Source organism: Anarrhichthys ocellatus, unplaced genomic scaffold (assembly GCF_004355925.1).
Source record: "Anarrhichthys ocellatus isolate YVR2014 unplaced genomic scaffold, GSC_Weel_1.0 scaffold14, whole genome shotgun sequence".
NCBI classification, from domain to species: Eukaryota; Metazoa; Chordata; class Actinopteri; order Perciformes; family Anarhichadidae; genus Anarrhichthys; species Anarrhichthys ocellatus.
Window position 1 is genome coordinate 9158772 of NW_022280044.1, and position 19887 is coordinate 9178658.

Consider the following 19887-nt stretch of genomic DNA (forward strand, 5'->3'; position numbering starts at 1 on the left):
TCAACCCACTGCTCTGGAGCTTATAAAATCCACATGAATGTCAATCCGTCAGCGTTTACCAGCAGAACTTGTCCCTATGGTGTTGTTAGCAGCATGGCTCCAGGTAGACCAGGACTGGATGTTGCCGCTTTTGGGGAAGATCCACTTAAGCTGGGAATGATTGGCAATATTAACATATTTATCATCGTGACGGGGAGGGGAAGTGTGGGTAGTAATATGATTCTGCTTATTGCGAAGGTTGGAAAATTCAAGTAAATGAGGAAAAGATGAGGAAAGATGTGACCAAAGAAAAGGAAATAAAAATACATTAATAAGGCATGGAAGAGGAAAAGATGTAAAGATACAATTTAATCATTTTAGACAACTTTAATGTGCATTATAATTCAATACCAAGTGAAGATTTCCCAACATTTTTCATCCCAAATAAAAACATGTGAATGAAGAGCAGTTGCTGCAGCTCATGGTCATTTATCATTCCGGTGCTGCCACTCGATGGTAGAGTGAAGGAGTGCACGTCAGTGACTCCCAATGCAGAAATCATGTGTTCATCTTGTAAAACAAGAGCTATATTTGACATCTTTATAAGTGATCTTGTACATTTTCCAAGTGTCAATGAAGTCGTCATCAACCTGTTGTTCAAACATTGCTTCATCTGCATTAATCTATTCCTGAATGTAAAGTCCAAACTGGCCCGACTGATCCTGCTGAAACTCTATGTGACAACTCAGCGGCCGTTGTAGGGCAAATGTCCGCCGAAAGACACATCTGTTAAATGATGTGTTTTGTCTGTGAGATAAATCTGGTGGATTGCTTGTCACTTTCCTGAGCTTCAAGGTCCTCAGAAGGCCGAGTTGGTGAAATGAAGCATCGCTAAATTTCCTCAAAGTGGAAGATTTCCAAAGGCTTGCCATCAGTGACAGCGTGGATTGACATTTTCAAAAGGCCACCGCGGACATTTTGCCAATGAAAGACAAAAATCAAACGGACGTCACGCTGTAACTGATACAAGGTATTGCTTGCCCTTTGACTATTGATTGTCGGATGTAGTAAAATTGGTTAAACTGTTACATCAGTCAATGCCACCTGAGCAGGGTGTGACTCTGTGCTAGCCTTGATGTACAGGAGAGGGCAGCAAAGTCAAGACAGCTGCTTGTTGAGCAGCTTACTGGTGATACTTCAGCTGGTGAGGAGCCACATCAGCCTGCACAGAGGATGTAATATTAGCTCTCAGGGTGATTGAAATCAATCGTTGATTTCAGAGGTCTCCTTCCTTGAATGTGTTGAACTTACATTTTGTACAATCGTGCCCTTTGAAGCAACATGAAAAGTCAGGGGACTAGGTTTCATTCTCTTCAGACTATAAATGTCTGTATTAAACTTTATGGCAATCCACCACGATAACGAGATATTTCCCTCTGGACCAAAGTGACGGACCACTGGTTAAAAATTGTGTCTTCATTGAAACTAAGGCACCAACTGAGACTTATATCTTTCTACACTTGCTTTGGTTTAACACAATAACACATAATGTGGCCATCTCCAGTAATACACAACACATTTTGTGTATAGTTGCAAACAAACAATTTTACATTCTTGTGAAATCACTGACAGGTTAACTTATGACTCTTGAGTTACAGTACATCACCATCAGGCTGGTGTCATCCAGCATCCGTAGCTATGCCTACTAAAAAAAATGATGTGCCGTGATTTGTAAATATCCCAAGAAATGTTTGTGTATGTTATGGATGTAATTATGAACGAGGACGTTTAAAAACAGCTAAATCACACACTGGGCGGGGGGAGGGGAGGTGGATGGGTCCAACAAACAGAGATCTATCAGCCTGGAGACCGCTCTCCGTTCATGTGAAAAGAGAAGCCAATGTTGATCTTGTCACGTAACTTGCCTACTTCAATAACAACACTTCCTTGGTTCATTTCAAGTGGTTTTGAGAGGTTTTGTTGCCTAAACCTAACTGAGTTTCCTGTGAAGATGGAAGTTACTCTATGCATGAAATTCACACATGTTGCTGGCTTTCGTAGGAAAAGTACCTTTTCGTAGAAGTGAAGCAGGTTATCCTCTACTTGACTTCTGTCCAGACCCCTAACATGATACCATTAAGCTGACACAATTTACGTTATTAAACAAACTTACAATACAATTGCTTCATCATGGAAATGATGCATTCCCACATACAGTACAAGTTCATCTTTCCAAACTCTCTGAAACCTCTCAGCTTCTCCTCTTGTGATGTTTCTCCATCCCAGCCTCCTTCTCTTCTTCTGTTTCGGGCTGGATGACTATATTGGCATCTGCTGTCTACTTCCTCACACTGGTGTTGTGTGTCTAGTTATGTTTCTGTGCAATGCCGTAGGGCACGTGGGCAGCGACGGTGCCCATCTCTGCCGCGCCCTCCACGTGAAACATCTGATCGTCAAAGTAGATGTGAGGCCTGATCTTCTCCAGCATGGGGCCCTTGGGTGCCCCTGCGAGGAACAAGGCCTCGTCGATCTCCAAGCCCCAGGCCCTGAGTGTCTTCAGCGCCCGGATCCCAGAGCTGGCTGCGCTACGAGCTGTGACCAGGTATGTTCGGATGGGACAGTCCAGGCGCTGGCCTTTGGCGTAAAACTTTTTCTGGAGCTTCCCCAGTGCTTCCAGGAAGCCCTTCAGGGGACCCTGGCCCGGAGGAAGAAAACGATTATGATAAAGCGAAGCTGGAGAGATCGTGTGTTCTCTCAACACCGTCTCACAGAAGTTTGTGAAATAGTTACGGAATGCATTCTATTGGTTTTCTGTACAGGGACATGAATTGTCCGTTATTATTATAACGATGCACCAACTGACTGACTGTCATGTTTCATAATTGATCCATAAAATAATGAATGAAACAGATTTTATATGGAGAACAGGTGAGTCGGTCTGCACGGAAATGGCAATTTAAGGCTCCGATGGAAATTAGGGATTAAACATTTTTAGATCTTTCCCACAGTGAAATCCAATCTGTACTGATTCTATCTATGATTACTTAGGGTAAATTAATAAAATATATGTATGGTGTCAGCAAATTATCTACTCTTAAAGAGAAAATGTCTAAACAGACCTCCTGTGAGAACTACTCACATGATCCAGTAGCGTGTCCTCGTTGTCCCTCTCATGTTCGAAGAACTTGTCCAGCCCGTGTGCCTTGAAGATGCGCTCCGATTCGTCAGAGAAGAGGACGGCGTCACCATCAAATGCCACCCTCAGCTGGGACTCCGAGACCTCAGTCAGATTCTCCGTCATGAACATGGTGGCTGCCGCGATGCCTGGACATAAACACAGAGAGAGATTTACTAAACATGATTTCACTTCACTTAAACTTTGCTTTACTTCACTTTAAATGAAACCATATAAACACCTTGAATACTGCAGACAATCACATGCTAGTTTGATCAGACTCAAGTGAACAGAGACATTTCTTGCTCAGGTAAAATATCCTTTATACATCAATGTACTTCATTTAACTTCACTTTAAATACATCCAAAATATAGTTTAGTAGACTTCATATGACCGTGACATATTGTCAGATTAGAATCAAGTAAACAGAAACAATCCTTTGTAAAGTAAAACCATACATATCACTTCACTCAACTTTACCTAAAATTAAAGTCTGAGGTCTGAGACTAAATCCACCCGCTGCATAATTTACAAAAATGCAAAAAAGTAGGAGCTGAAAGATGAAACCAGATATGACAGCTCCAGCTATTCATGAAGTTAGTAAGAAAATGTCAATATTAACACCAGCATTGATGTGTTCCATCACAATACTTTAACCTATAGGTGCTTTGATACCTGCAGACAATCACGTGCTGGCTGGATCAGAAGCAGGTGAACAGAAACATGACTTGTTAAGATACAGTAAAATTAGCTTTCTCTACGCTTCATCACTTCATCTGCTGCTGGAAGAAACCAGGAACAGCTGATGTGCTTTCTGGCCTTCAGCTCACAGAACGACTGAACAAATGGCTTCAAGGCTAATTAAGACCTTTCAAGGAAAATGTCAAGGACGCTTCCTTTGCTTGAATCATTAAGTGTGTGTGCGTGTGTGTGTGTGTGTCTGTGTGTGCTTGTGTGTGTGTGTGTGTGTGTGTGTGTGTGTGTGTGTGTCCCCCACAGAGTCACTTGCATTAGTGACATCAAGCGTGTTAGTCACATGAATGTCTCCTTGAGAGGTATGTGGTCCCGCTGGGTTCAATAATCACTCAGTTAGTGTGACACAGCAGATACATTACATTATATTCTGGTTCTCATTACTAGAAAATCAAGATTTCGTGAAAAAATAAAAATATTTTTGTGTCAACAAGCTCAAACAAATCTTGTTTTCCAATTAGTCAGAAACAGGTTTCATCGTTCATTCTGGATTTGCTTTCCTTTCGGTTTGAACTCTATTTGTGTCCACTTGGTCTGCTCTATTTCTGTTTTGCGCTTTCCTTTTTGACAGCAGTAATATTACTAAAGCATGAAATGTGCTGCACTGAACAAATATAAACCTTCAGAAGCGGTTGTCAGCTCAAGTCCAGCGAATTTCACATCAACATATTCTGTTTCCAGCGTCTCGTCAGCGTATTACTGGAACATCTTGTATTTCTTTGGCACAGAGCGGTCCGTGTTTTCAAATATCAAGCCAGAACAATTTGGATGTGATGACACGCAGGAATCCATCAAGGAAACACAAAGAGGGGGGAAATCATCACCATGATGGTTTATGGTAATGTGACTGCAGCATCGGAGTAGATGTCAGTCACTGTAGTGTCGACTACTGCAGCTCTCTGTTTATAATTCATTTGCTAATTTGTGCTACACAGGAACAACAACATCACGTATCACGGGGCTGATGGGGAAGATGCTAGCGGAGAGTGTAACGTGAGCCAGAACTAGCAAAATGCCAGAAATTTGCCAATATTTTACCCTGGAAGATCCAACCGATTAAAACGTTGTGTACAGTATGCAACACTTTAGTGTATGTATTTGTTCATGCATACAAAGAGTTGAATCTGAGCCAGGTCATTCAACAATGATCAAACAGCAATTATATCCCATTCATACAACGTTACCAAAGAACATTTGTTAAGATTAAGAACTGGGATGGTGTGGGGTCTAAACCTCGCACTAGTGCAATGTGTTAAAAATGTTAACGCCCAAAATGTTTGCAGTCAAATTATTTTTTAGCTTTGCTCTACTGTAGATCAGCACCTTTTATTATAAAGTGACAGAAACCACATTAAATCAGACTTCCTCCTGTGTGTGTGTGTGTGGGCTCACCCTCAGCCAGCGCCTCCCTGACTTTGTCGGCGTCAGCAGACAGGTAGAGGTTGGTGTGCCAGGCCTTCAGGTAGCCAATAGGACTGCTTCCCCCCGTCATACAAAACCTCTCAATAAACAAGTCTGGAGACAAGAGCAACAAACAGCAACAAGGTTTTAAGTGTCAGTCCATCATTAAAAGCCAACATCCAGTTTACATTGGCAGCACTACAGAGCTAATGAAATATCGATGCATGTCTTTATTTGTATTTTTATAAACCATCAGATCCAGAAACAAAGTGACGGAAACAAAAACAGAAACATCCTCGTTTCTGCTGTGAGCTGTAGCTTTTAATTGGTCACAATTTTAGGAGCCACAGGGGGTGAAGTGAGGGGCAGATGGGGGTGAGAGGATAAACTTACAAGCACTTAAAATGTGGAGAGGGTCCAAACAGGGGGCTGACTAGAAGGGGGGAAGAGTGGACCGAGAATGACTGGCGGTAGAGTGTCTGCTCGCATTTTGGCTGAGGCAGTCTCTGAATTCGCTGCTGATGGATCCAAACAGCAGCGGAGAGACGGTATGTGGAGAATGACAGCAGACTGATACTAGGTCATTAGATCTGTGATCACAGAGCGGTTCAGGTAGCATGAGCTGATATTTAGGAGAAAGGGCACAGGAGTAAAGTAACAATACTGATGATGGGATGGTTGATGTGATGAAATGAGTTTGAAAAGAGTTGAAGGGTTGTGTAGAATGAGAATAGATGACGCCTATGATAGATGGAGATATAGTCAAAGAGAAGGTTAGCGTCGGTGGGAGATTGATGTGCTGCTTATGAAAAGAGAGACGGCAAGGTTAAGGCTTTTTATCTGAAGCGGCACTCGGCAAGAAACCTGTCTTAGACTTATTCCACATTAAAAGGGCTCTCCAGCAATGTAGTTTTGCTCATCCATAAAGATGAGGGACTTGTTAGAGACATATTTTATACAATAATGGTCAGAATTGATGCAGGCACAGCTTTGTAGTTTCCAACTGACAGAGGATTGAGACAAAGAGGTGTAGAGGCGTGTGGGCAGAGGTCTTTATGAGAATGCTAATGTTGACAACAACAAAGGGTGTTCTGTTGGTATAAATAAACACTGCATGCCCAAATAAAATGTTGAAGTCAGGTCGGAAACTGGTGGGAAATGGTCTTTTTATGATGAATCAAAGGTAAAGTATTCATCTTGTCATAGTCCTCTCCTCTTGTGTCTTGCTTTCTTTTACTTCCTGTCTTTGTGATTGTCTGGCCTGCCCTGATTTGTTCCACTTGTGTCTCATGAACCTGCTCCCCTTGTGTACAGGTAGTCTGTGTGATTTCCCTCTGCAGTGTCGGCGTTTGTTTCTTGTGTTCCTCGTGTCATACCGGATAGTCCTCAGTGTGTTTTCTTTGTATTGCTGCAGCCTTCACCCTCACTGTTTGTTTCCTGTCTCTTTTGATTTTTGCTACCAGCTTGTTATTCAAGCTCGCCTTTTGCTCATTTAACCGGCTTGCCTGGTGTCTTTTTTTTTACAAATAGACATTATACTGAAGTGATTTGTGGCTTTGCACACTAGGTGTCTGGTTCCTTTTTCTAAGTTTGAGAACGCAGACACAGCAAAGTGCAGTTCACTAAAAGCTCTAATATTTAACGTTTTTAGCTATTTTGCCTTCATCAGAGTGGTAGTTTCCCCTATTGCCATTTAATTTAATCACATAGAATAAAATCGTTGTACCATTAGCCATCGACTCTGTCTTGACAAATGCCCAAAACTCTGCTATCCTGATGGATTTCATGTTCTTGATGTCAAACTCTATTAGCAGAAATGCAAAGTTATGTAGTGCCGTTTTAAAAGAACTAAGACTTGTGGATACAAAGACAAGCGGCTACAATATGACTCATAAACAGGCTGAAGGCAGATGGAGATGGAGACTAAAAAAACGAGAGAAGCGGAGTTCAAAGAACCAACTGTCCTCTACAGATTTTTTTGAATGGTTTATTTAGCTTTGTAGTCTGGCCATGGTGAGTTTGGCCCCCACATTTCACTGCACCACATCATTTCAAACCTCCCAAGCATCCCCCTGCCTTTAAGACGGGCGCGGGAGCGTGGGAGTCCCTCAATGGAAAAAATCCTCACCATTGATGTCTTTGTGTCTTTTTTCTTTCCCTTTGCAAAACTGTCTTATCATCTATCTTTGTGTGATTTATTTGCTTGTTCAGTAGATCTGAAACATGGTAATAGGAAAGCAGGAAATCGGCAGGACTGCAGAGACACTGCTGTCACGTCAGAGAATGAGCAGCTTCGTTGTGCAGTTTTACACTTTACAATCATAGCAGCTATGCATATAGTAGCCATGTATGAGGTGATGTTGTGACTCCAATTTTAGATTTCCTTTGGGAACGATCATGTCACCTTGTGACATCTCAATTTGAGCACCTGCCAGTTATATTGGCCCTTGGGTCCTCCTATGTTGTATACATGCAAATTAGATGAATAAAATAACTTATCACCGTCACAAGAGTGTTCCCACCTGCTTCAAGACAGTCACCATTGCCCCTTTATCTAAAAAGTCTGTTGTGTTAGTCTACATGACTACGACCATGTGTGTGTGAAGTGGTGAAGTGATTTGAGAAACTGTTTCTCCTGCACATCAACAACAACATCCGAGCCATCCTGGACCCTCAGCAGTCTGCATACTGAGCCAACAGATACACAGAGGATGTCGTTTCCACTGCTCTCCACTCAGCTTTTATACATCTTGGAAATAACAGCAGCTACATCAGAATGTTGTTTGTTGATTTGAGCTCAGCATTGGATACAATTTCCCCCATGAAACTGATCATAAAATGTCTCTGGGCTTCAGTACCTCACTCTGCAACTGGATATTGGTCTTCCTGACAAACAGACCCAAGACCGTTGAAATTGGCAGCCAAACCTCCTCCACTCCAGTGTTGAACACCGGAGCCCCCCAGGGCTGTGTGCTCGGCCCCCTCCTGTTCAAGTTGTACACCCACGCCCCCCCCCCCCCCCCCCCCGACATGAAGCGCACTCTGTTGTGAAGTTTGCAGACGACACAACCGCCATCGGCCGGATTACAAAACAACAATGAGAATTCATATAGAGAGGAAATCAACAATCTTACCGAGTGGTGCTCAAAGAACGACCTATTGCTCAATGTCAGTAAAACCAAGGGGCTGAAGGAGGTGAAGACACACACCCCTGTCTACATCAATGGGGTTGAAGTCAGCATCACTAACAAGCTGACATGATCATCACACATCTCCACCGTGTTTGAGAAAGCTGCAAAATGGCTGTATTTCTTACTGAAACCCCAAAAGGCAAAGTTCCTGTGACAAGTTCTTGTCAACTTTAACACAGGAGTAATAGAAAGCCTGCTGACTGGAAACATAACAAATTGTCATGGTTTGTGCACAGCTCAGGACAGGAGTGCTCTACAGCCAGTGATTAAAACCACCCAGAACATTACAGTTACCCATATACCGAGCATCAGTGATATTGGTGACAAGAGGTGCCTGCGCAGAGGCCAGTCTGTGCTCTTGCTGCTGCTTTTTTAAGACTGCATGCAGCTGTCAGCTTGCTTCTCTCCGGCTGACCCGGCATTCTGCTGCTGCTGCAGCTTCGCTTCTCTCCTGTTAGGTTTAGTTTTGTTGCTTTAATTTATTTTTATGTTGTTTTTTTTTCACCTTTACAACACCCGCACACACACACATCCTCCACTCATGAATCACACACATTACTGACACCACTGATTTCCTTTGTTAAATGTTCGTATGGTGAATCTCCCTTTTTTGTTATGGCTTGCGGGCACTTATGATTGTCATTCACAGCCATGGCGTAACAATATAGTTGTCCCGAGTCATCGAAAAGCAATGAGTAACTTTATACCTCATCCTGCAACTGTTAAAAATAGCAAGCAGGTGATGAGCGATAAATTACTATTTGAATGTTTGTCTGACGTGGCCCCATTCAGTTTCAAAGGTGAAAAGCTAAGGAGCAAGTTTCTTTCTTCATCATTTTTATGACTCTGTCACATGTCGAGACACTTTGCTGGTTGACACAGCATGTTCAACTAACTCTTATCCCTGAGACATCAGAGAGGCCATGTTTTCCTGTCGCGGTGTAGGAAAGGTCAGAGGTCAGATTGGTAAGGCCCCTCACGCAGAGAGCCACCAGCGAGATCTAACATGGAAGCATCTGGGAGGCAGCGTGCAGCTTTGAAGTGGCTCTACTTTGGCCTGTTTTTGTTTCGGGACTCTTGGATTAGTTTTACAATCCCGAAGGACATGAACTCACCCCGGCCTGAACAGGAAGTGGTCTGTGAGGAAGATGGGTCTGAGATTTCCCTGGGAAGGACCCTTTCAGTCAGCTGTTCACACACTTTGTTTTTTGTCTCAGCTCCAGTATCCTGTCTAATTATGTCAATGTCTTAACATCTTAAGGCCTTCAGACACAGGAGGCGTTTTTTTCATGAGATTAATTCAGACATCAGTATTAGTTTTGAAACTGTTGATTTTTTCATGAATACTTTTACACAGAACGCACATTTTACGCAGTGAAAAAGCGACGTGTTTTTTTTTAGAGTGAGGTCAATTTTTCTGAGCATTCGCACCATAAATAAAGGCATCAACCAATCACGTTGTTCGGAGGCTCGGTAGTCCGAACCAAGATGTCAAACTTTATTACTTCTTTCAACCTTCACAAAGGTTTACCAGAGGGAACTCAAGTTCACTCAAAGCATTTCACGAAACAGAAACTCAAAAATGTCTCACAGTACTTTAGGCTATACAGCAGTTTACTCAGACTTATTGAAAAAGTGCTGCAATTGTTGCATTTTTCCGTGTAGTTATTTTTTCACAGTGTGTAAATGCCTTTATAGTTGTGATCTCTTAAATCTTTCTCTCACATATTTTTCCATTTACATTCAACATCCATGTGCAGTTTCATGGGGAGTGAGATACTGATCTGATATCTTAATGGGCTGTTACCACTGTTCTGCCTGCCACATCGTATCATTCGATAGTGAGTGAGGGCCACATCTTTATGATTATCTCTAATCTTAACTTACTGTGATGGTTGATGGTGTTGATGAGCCGGATTCCGACATGGGCATGGTTATACGTCACTAAAATGATGTCAAACAGCTCTTCACTTTGTGGGTACAGCTCCCGCAGACGAACGTTCACCGTCTCCAGAGCCTGTCAGGATACAGCAACAGTCAGCTAAGAAGCTGGACAGCATGACATTTAAATACTCATTCAGATGAATCTCTGTACTGCACGTGTTATGTCCGTGAGTGCATGTCTGTGTGACTTTAACCTTGACGAAAGGGAAGGCGGGTCCAGGGGCGAAGGGTTCGTTCTCGTGTTCGATTTGGTATCTCAGATACTCCTCGACCCCTTTCTGCTCGAACACCTTCTGCTCCCGCTCGGTCCGAAACAAGACCCGAGAAGAGACCGCAATGGTCACTGCGTTCTCGGGCTTTGGCTAAAGAAAAATGGTAGGATAAAGAAGAACTGAAAAAAAGGGAGGATGAGCGACCATTGATGACCGGAAAACACATTGGGAAGGTGAGTCAGAGGCCTGTGGGGCAAAATTGATGATACATTTCACTTACTGTCAGGCCTGTTATCTGTTGTAATGCTGTTACTTTACAACGTCAACAACCTGTATGATCTATCGTGAGTAGAATGGTGTTGTCTCTAATCATGGGGGTAAGAAGTACTTTGCATGTATGGCCCAACACGTTCTCACTCCCAACTCCTCAAATAGCACAGCTTGGTCAGTTCTCCTTGGCGTCTGACAACTATGCATGTTTAGCGTGTAGTTAAATTGTTTACGTTTTACTTAGTTTGTGGACTTATTTCAAGCTCTATCATGATGGTTTTTCCTCAATCAGGTTGTTTTGTTGCAATTCTCAATGTTGAACTACGCGGTAACTGCGACCATAGTTTGACATGCTGGGCTAGAAGTGCGTTAGAAAGTGACGAGTGTGCCCATGAACTTTAATGAACATTACAAGGTGGCACAGTGGCCTCGTGCTGCCTACTGTGTTAACGCTCAGGTGTCAGTTTTTTGCAGGGGAGGGCTGCATTCTTCTGGGGGCAGCGGGCATTAATGCCCACAGTTGGCAGCTGAACTTAGACGATGCCTGGTTGTTGGGTAGAGCATTGAGGGGGCAGAGGGGGCTAACTTAAAGGACAATAATGTGCTGGTGAACGTCTGTGTGTGAGGCTTTTACCTGTGCACACAAGTTTGCCTAAATGTGTGGTTGAATGTGCTGTACAGTGCGTCACATATGAGTTCAAGTATCTTTTGTTTGGCTCTAAATCATGCACTTTGCCTGTAGTAATGAATATTAGAAATAATGTAGACTTCATTTCACTGCTGGATAATACTTTACTGGAAAAATAAAAAAGTGTGCAGTGCAAAAAGTCAAAAGCACATAACAGCAGTGGATAATGCATGATTTTGAGTCAATATGTGTCTATGTCTTTGTGTGAGTGTGTGTTTGTGCAGTGGGGCAGAAATCTGTGTAATAAAACACATGCATGTTTGTGCATGCCCCTGTGGCTGCGTCCCGGTAAATAGGCCATAGGCTGGACAGGGGAAATTGTTCACTGTCCCTCTATTTAGCCTTATTCCATCACAACACCGCTGCCTGCTGACAAGTCACCTACTTACCTGCTAACACACACACACACACACACACACAGGATTAATCATGACGCACATCTAAATCAGATTAAAAAGTAAGTTTGATGAGACGATAACACTCATATACATGCTTACAGTTAACAATTGGAGCGTCGTCTTATGTCATACATTCTTTTGCATTTACAGTTGGCTGTGAGGCACACATTTGTTTTGAATGTTCACATTAAGACTCAATCAATTTGACTATGGAGCAACATGACACGAAGCTTTTGCCACACAAAGACGCACATCGCCCCCCTGCGGACTTTGCCTTCATATGGCAATCTATCCAAACACGGGGGTATGTACAAATAATGTTACAAATGGCAAGAGGCGGCATTTCTGTAGCCTCTGAACATGGCTCAGGCTGAGTTAGCGGCTCACAGCTAACAGTTCTAACAGCTCTAACAGAGCTAATATAGCTATTTTACTTGAAGGGGAACCTGAGGGTCGATGCTAGCTTTCGCGATGATGCAGTGAGTTGGGAAGGCGTTGTCAGCTGTAACCAGTGTGCGAAATACAGGGGGGGGGGGTCTCTGGTGGTCCGAGATCCCTTGATTGACAATTGAGACCCCCTGAAAGCCTCAATAGCAAAATTCCGGGGGGTCTCTAAAATCTTAAGACAATTATTTGTCACTAAAATGTCTTAAGCTTAATGCCCAGCAGTTTTCATTATTATAAGGGAAAAACATTTATTCATGAATATGAATAGTGAGTGTGAGAGATGATTTTCGGCTGTAAATGACGCAGACACTCAGAGATGCAACAGGTTGCGCGAAGCGAGCATGTCTTCTTGGCTTTTTGTGGACCTAAATGGACCCCCATCGGACAAATTTGATCCAGTGGCTTTCATGAGAATCAGGAAACAAAGCCGGACATCGTCTCTCCTCTTCATGGACACCAGGACGGCACTGAGAAGAAGCCGAGCCAAGGACCGCGTCGGAGTCGGTGTTGGATGACGGGTCCCCCAGATTGCCACTGGTTATTTCGCACACTGGCTGTAACCCTCGAATGAGAGCAGTGCGTGCATTACACAAAAGTTTGGAGAATTTTTTTTTAAATGTCTTTATTTTCAGTATAATATGTCAACTAATATTTTAAAAAAAGATTTAAAAAACAGTAGCATGAGAACACAAATCAAAGAGTCGTATCTCTCTGTGGCTGAAGTGATAAGAACACAGCTCTCTGGTGCATTAGCTCAGTCCAGCCTGTAACCATCCAGTACAGTATGAATCAACACGACAGCACACGTGACGATGCATCGGCTCAGGTTGTTGGTTAGTAGAGCGGGTGTGTCCGTGATCATGCAGGCACATTGACATCCATCACAGAGGAGGTTAAGAGAAGGTGAAAAAGCAGTGGTGACAGTCGTTAGGTAACCTCACGATGATGGGACATACTTACAAAAAACACGCCTCCCTCCACCTTCCGGGTTCGTCTCCCTGTCACCTTAGCAGAATGACAGTTTGTTTTTATTTAGTCAGAGAACACTTATTTACAACTAAGCTTCTTTGACAATCCCTACAATCCCCAAACCCACCCAAATATACAGCATCTGAATTTCTGTCTTGTATATAAGTTCAACACTGTGGATGGACTTGATGCTGTGCAAATAAATACACTGAGTAACCTTATTGCTACGGATGTTTAGGATGTGAGTTATTCAACTGATATGACACAAAAAGGCGACGCATCAGTTAGTCAAGTACCGGTACAGCAGCCCTTCACTGGCTTATAGGTTTCCTGTTTTTGTCAAGTCAAGCCTCTCCACTATGATTGAGAGATTTCCTCCTCAAGGCTCTCAACATGGCAACAGCTGGGCCGGCGGATAGCAGCTAACAATGCTGACAGAGCTAACAGCGTTAACCGGAGGGAGGTAACTGGAGGGTGGGCATTAGGCTTCCGTGACCACGTATGAGCGCAGGGCAAAGTATTGCTGGTTAAATAGCCAGTGGGGCGCTTACACTGGGATTTACATGCATGCGCAGGCGGACCGGCTATGCAAACAAAGCACAGAGAAACTTGGACAACAACAGAGAGGGACTGTGACTTCACTCTCTGCTCAGGTAGACATTAATCCACTGTATCTTAAATAGTATTATAATATTTTGTATTTAGCACCTTTAGGTCTCTTTAAGAGTATACTGCTCACACACAGTCCTGCAGATGTACGAGACCTTTGGTGCAGCTTATCCGTTAGAGTCAGTTTACTCTATGAATAACGTGTCACACAGTCCGGGTGTGATCCCAGAGGGCAGTTCTTTGCTGTGATTTGATACTGGTAGTGTTAACAGCCTGCCCTCTCAGTTAGCCTCTTACCAACTCGGAATGCATCGATCACAAGGCTCCTCTGCAAGGGGAACCCACAGCTACCATAATCATCTCCTACTTATTGATTAGGCAAGTAGATATGATTAAACCCGCTGGGAATGAAGACTGGCCTTGTTAGTATATTTGATGTTGGACCAGGGAATTACAGCAACTTAAAGCACAAAATAAGGAAATTGTCGTTGAACCTTCCCCTTCTTCTCTTCCTCAACCTGGATATTAATCCTGTCAGAGCTCTGCCAGATCAGCAGGTCTGGTGTTTGTGCATAACCCAGATCCATGAGTCATCTGTCTAAGCATTGTACATCTGAGGCTGTGAGACATCCCTGCCATTCATCTGAGATTATAAAAGAGGAAAGTGCTCTCTTACGTGTCAGATAACAGACTGAAACATAAGAGAGGGGACGCAGTGGGGAAAATAAACAGGTTGAAGTGTGAGCAGAGAGTGACGGGGGGGGGGGGGGGCTGATATTTATAGACAAGTAAAAGGCCAGTGATGATGCAGTCTATTCAGGCCCTTTCAGGCCCAGGTCTATTCTGCCCTTGGCAGATATGGGAACACAGGACGGTGACTGTGACTCTGCCAGTAACAGCAATGCTAATTAATTTTTCTTATAGAGAAAAGAATCAACCTGAATAGAGCGATTTTGATAAGATTCAATATAAGTACTTAATTAGTGCCAGCATGTTTTGATCCTTATTTTTCTGAAGGAAGCCTTTTAAAATGTTCATAATGGTACTTGTGATACCATGAAGGAAGATAGAACTGTTGTCAAGACAAAGTAAAGCTAAATAACAATAAAGTTAAAGCTTCTCTATGACAATCAGATGATTCATATAGCAGCAGATATTGTCTCTGTGAAGATATAGTGGAGTAATGTTGACCTGAGCAGAGAATGAAGTCGTTATTCAATTAAATATGAATGCTACTTAATTACAATGACCTGGCTGTTTAATGCTAATTAAAATTATGAAAATTACAGTATGCATAATCCTAAAAAACACCAGGCTTAATGTGGTGATATTAATGGGACTTTGGACTAACATGAACATCATCTCTGCCTTCATTATGCTCAGTTACAACCGTCATATTGCCATGTAATTACACATGCAGTTGCTGTCGGCACTGTCCATTAGGCCATATCTACAGTCATGTCGAGCAGTAATATTTGGATGGGTAGTTAAGTAGTAAAACTGTCATGTAATGGATGTTTACAGTCTGAAAATACAACCATGTGGCCGCACTAATCCTCAAGCAGCAGAGATTACTCATATTTTAGCTGCTTTTAGCTTCAGTACCTTGCCCTCACTTCGCTCAGTACTTTGCTCACTCTTTGTTGTTTTTCTATTTTTACCTTTCTCTCTTTTCGTCTTCGTTTCCTCTAACACTTTGTCACTCATCTGTTTAGTTTTATGAACCTAGTTGCAATAAATCTGCTCAGCATGCTGTCCCCTGAGTCTCTGGAAACGCTGGTGTGTCCTGTACAGTATGTTGACGTCTTGCAATGTGATAAACAACACTAAACCCGGCCACTGAATGTCAACTGGGATTCATATTAACCTTTGCAAACTGCACTTTCACTTCTCAGAAGTCTCTCAGAAGTAAATCTGCCGGAAAACTATGGACCTACTGGTGGGTTAAAAACTCAATTTAGCTATACGGAAAGTAGTGAAATTGTTCACATTATAAATTACAGTAAGCAAAATTAGATTTAAAGTCACTTCCACTGAAAAACATCTGACGTGTCAGTTAAAAAACGTACGCTCCAGTCCTATAGAACACTGCTGTAGCATTCAGTCATTTACATGCAAAATATTGAATTTATATATTTTTATTAATCCGCTATGAGTTTAGTGTCATACTCATATTTTGAAATACAGACTGAATTCATTACTTTTATGACGAATACTGTAATTAGAAAAGTAACAGAACTGAGCCTTCAGATTGAAGTCCAGTGTTAAAGATGAGTAATAAGGACAACAAAATGTAGGTTAGCTCGTTAGCTCGTTAGCTGAGCCTCTAAAATTATGAATGTCATGTTCATTAATGCGCTCTGAAGAAAGTAAATGACCACTCTGTGGCTCCTCTGCTCATTCATCTCTTTTTTTAAACTTTTAGATTCCATACTGTATGTGTCTGCCATTCCGTTCATAATTTAGAAGAGATGTTTGACACAAACCCCTCTGACCTCAAATAACTCAAGACACTCAACTTACAGTATCTGACCCGGCTAACCCCTTCTACACTTTAAGCTGCATGTGGGCGACGTAAACATCTGACTTTAAAAATACTTGCTGGACAGCAGTAAAAGGATAGACGAGTGGAGGACAGATGTATCTTGGAAAGGAATTTGTTGTCCTGTAAAGAGAGCTGGACATTCTAGCTTTGGCATAAAAAAAAAACCCAGATTGTTAACAAACACAGACAGAGGTGCATGTGGAAGGAGATTTAGAACTGGTCAGTGAGACTTACTGGTTTTGTCATGGTGGTGAGGCCCAAGTGGTCCTGAGCAAACTTTTCTTTCTCCTCCCATGATCCTCTGCTGTCCCCGTTGGACGAAGGGGAAACTTTGAGCTCATTGACGTGTCCGCTCATCACCTGCACAGGGTCCAGACTCATCGTCACCATAGAGAATCACCCTCTCTCTGGTCCCAAGGGCGCCCCTCCAACCTCTCCTGACTCCTCGACCTTTGATGAAGACACGATCTTCTCCTCCTGCAAAGTCAACAAGCTCAACAAGCAAAATGTCCCGCTGCAGTCCGTGGCATTTATTGCGATACTCCCATTGATGACGGCCTCGCTACAGTAGTTTGCTGAAGTGTGAAGAGCAGAAGCGTTCCCTCTTCTGTCTCCTCTTCACTTGTCTGTATCCTTTTTTTTTTCTTGCCTTCAGAGGATTATTGCTCACTGCGTCCAATTCCAGAGGACATGCAAGATGTTTGCTGCTCCACCGCCACTCATTCATAAGCACTCTCCTAAACACACTGTCACACGTGCAGTCTGTCCTATGTGGAAGTGTGATGCAGGCTGTGCAGCAGTCCATCTGCTGCTCTCTCTGAATGTCTCTCTCTCTCTTTCCCCGCTCAGTAAACCCCCCTCCCTCTCTGTCCCACTCTCTCTGCTCCCTGGCTTCGCTCATTGCCCTCCCGTCCTCCCACTGGCCAATCACAGCCCTGCTTCCTTATTCAGCATGGCTCTGCCCCACACAGCCCCTTGCTGTCTCTTGTTGATGGTGCAATTTGCCCAAGAGGCTCATGGGACACATAAGTACACAGCAAAAAATAGCTTTCGTGATGAGGCAGTTAATCTGGAGGGTAATTATAATTGTTTTTTGGTTGTTTTTTTTTAAATAAGTGAGATGATTATGAAAGAAGGGGGAAATCAGGTGATGCTTTCTGTCTTTTTTTTTTAACCTGACATCGGCAGAATTTTTACATGATTTTAATTGACATATCTTTTGTTCTTATACTCACTCGTATCTGAACGGTGGAGTATACATTTTCACATGAGGATTTTAGTCATTTATAGTGGTTTGAATTGGAAGGAAATAAGTAAAAGGCATAGGAAAGTAAGAACTAGTGTCAGCTGGTAAAGACAGTAGGTTGAGAGAATGAGGGTGAGTACGGGAGGGGTTGATCGGGGAATGGAGAGTTAAATCAGCATAAAGGTAGCAGATAATGGATGTAACCTTCATATAAAACAAAGGCTGTACACCGAGTTCAACACAGGGCCATTAGTGTGCTCACTCATGCATGTTGAACACAGCACAGCGCTCACAACAGTCAGATGTCTTTCTGCTTCGTCGATATACTTTTTATACAAATGTAGCGTTCAAAGCTCATTTATCTTCAAACCACAAGTTAGTTTTAGTAACTAGTTTTGTGACATAAAACAGATGCTCATATCAGGAAGGTGTTGGGGCTTCACCGTGTGGCTGAAACCAAGGAAGAGGCCCTGCGTTGCATTTCAAAAGCCTAAAGTGGTTTAACCGCACCAACACCCATCAGCCGTCAAAATCTCACCTGTGTGAGATTTGGGTCAAACCAAACACTGGTGTCTCATTGGACGAGGGCCACAGGAAGTCCCCGTGACACGGCCGTGATGTCACCAAGGCTATATAACTCACTGCTCACCTTGACTCTGGGCTGTTCATGTGACTCAGGTTGCTGACAGGAGGTATAGCGACGTTGATGCTTTAAAAAAAAAATCCTAGGTTATAGTCTTTACTTCGCTGGATGAATTCAAGTCGACATTTGCCAGTTGTAGACGGGAGAAAGTCCCATAACTTAACTTTCCCCCAAAAATGTATTCCCACTGTCATACGGAAGATTTGTTTGCCGGGTAAAGACATGCAGCTTAGGTTATTTGGAGACTCGAAATTGCCCGTAGGTGTGAATGTGAGCGTGCATTGCAGTTGAATGCTAATGTCTGTCATCCTCTTTCCCCCCAAATAATAGTTTAAGATGTCTCCCTGTCTTTCTCACCTTGGTGCTTTCTCTTCTGTTTTTCATTTGACACAATAACGTTGTAATGAACTTAACGACTGACAAGTGCACGGCCTCTCTCTGCATGTGGCAGGATGTCGGGACGTTAGCGCTGAGTGTTGCTGAGCTTACAGCCCCATCCTATGGCTGCTCTTGCACACTGCACTTCTTCAGCATGACCTCTATTGCTGCAGTGTGCTTCACTGTTTCTCCACCGCTCTGCCTTTGTGGGCACATTTGTGATGTTTGGTTTTCCACTGGGCTGAAGCCTGATACAGAATAGGCTCAGAATAGACTCCTATTGATCCGTGATGGCTGGCTGGGGAAGGGGCAATGGAAAGCAACGGCTTAGCCAAATGGCCATTTAAACAGGGGAATAAATAATTAACTGAACCCAGAAAGCAAAGAGCTAGAATTGTAGAAAACCTGTGAAATGTAAAATATTGATGAATTAAACAAGCTTTAACCTTTAAGCAACTTATATTTCATTATATGGAAGTGCTGTCAGTGTTTCTGGGGTCTCCGAGACTTTTATAACAACACACATAACTCAAGAGCTTGAATTGAGTGGCGTTGTCCTTTAACAAAGCAACAGGAGGGGTTTCATTTTTATTCAGAACAAAAAGTCTGTTGGTGTTTCCGTCTCTCGTGGGTAGTTAACGGCCATATTGAGTCACAAAGGCAAAGCCTAATCTTCACGAGTCACTTCATTGTGTTCAATTATTTCTCCATCGCTCTCCAGCTGAGTAAATGAGCGTCCACAGACACCAGAGGCACAATTAAATTCCGCAGTCATTAAGTTTCACTATAAATCCCGACTCTCTCTCTCTGTGTGTGTGTGTGTGTGTGTGTGTGTTTCTGTTTAATGCAGGCGTGACAGTGTGTTCATGCGCTCGTCTCCCTGCCTGCGGCCTCAGCATGGTTACCATGAGAACAGCGTTACTGGTGACATCACTGCAGCAGTGTGACATCATTGCTGGATGGTGACTCATACTCTTGGCTCACTGTCGTGTGTGTGTGTGTGTGTGTGTGTGTGTGTGTGTGTGTGTGTGTTTAAAT

General features: G+C 43.0%; 1 protein-coding gene across 1 annotated transcript; it reads right to left on the bottom strand.

The window, feature by feature from the left end:
* Window positions 1-321: 321 nt before the first annotated feature.
* nt5c1aa (5'-nucleotidase, cytosolic IAa) lies at window positions 322-17386 on the bottom strand. The gene is made up of 7 exons (XM_031854093.1): window positions 16817-17386; window positions 13420-13464; window positions 10639-10806; window positions 10388-10517; window positions 5301-5423; window positions 3119-3303; window positions 322-2674 (listed from the first exon to the last, which is right to left on the bottom strand). The coding sequence occupies exons 1-7, from the start codon at window positions 16970-16972 to the stop codon at window positions 2345-2347; spliced, it is 1137 nt and encodes a 378-aa protein (XP_031709953.1). The 5' UTR covers window positions 16973-17386; the 3' UTR covers window positions 322-2344.
* Window positions 17387-19887: the final 2501 nt, after the last annotated feature.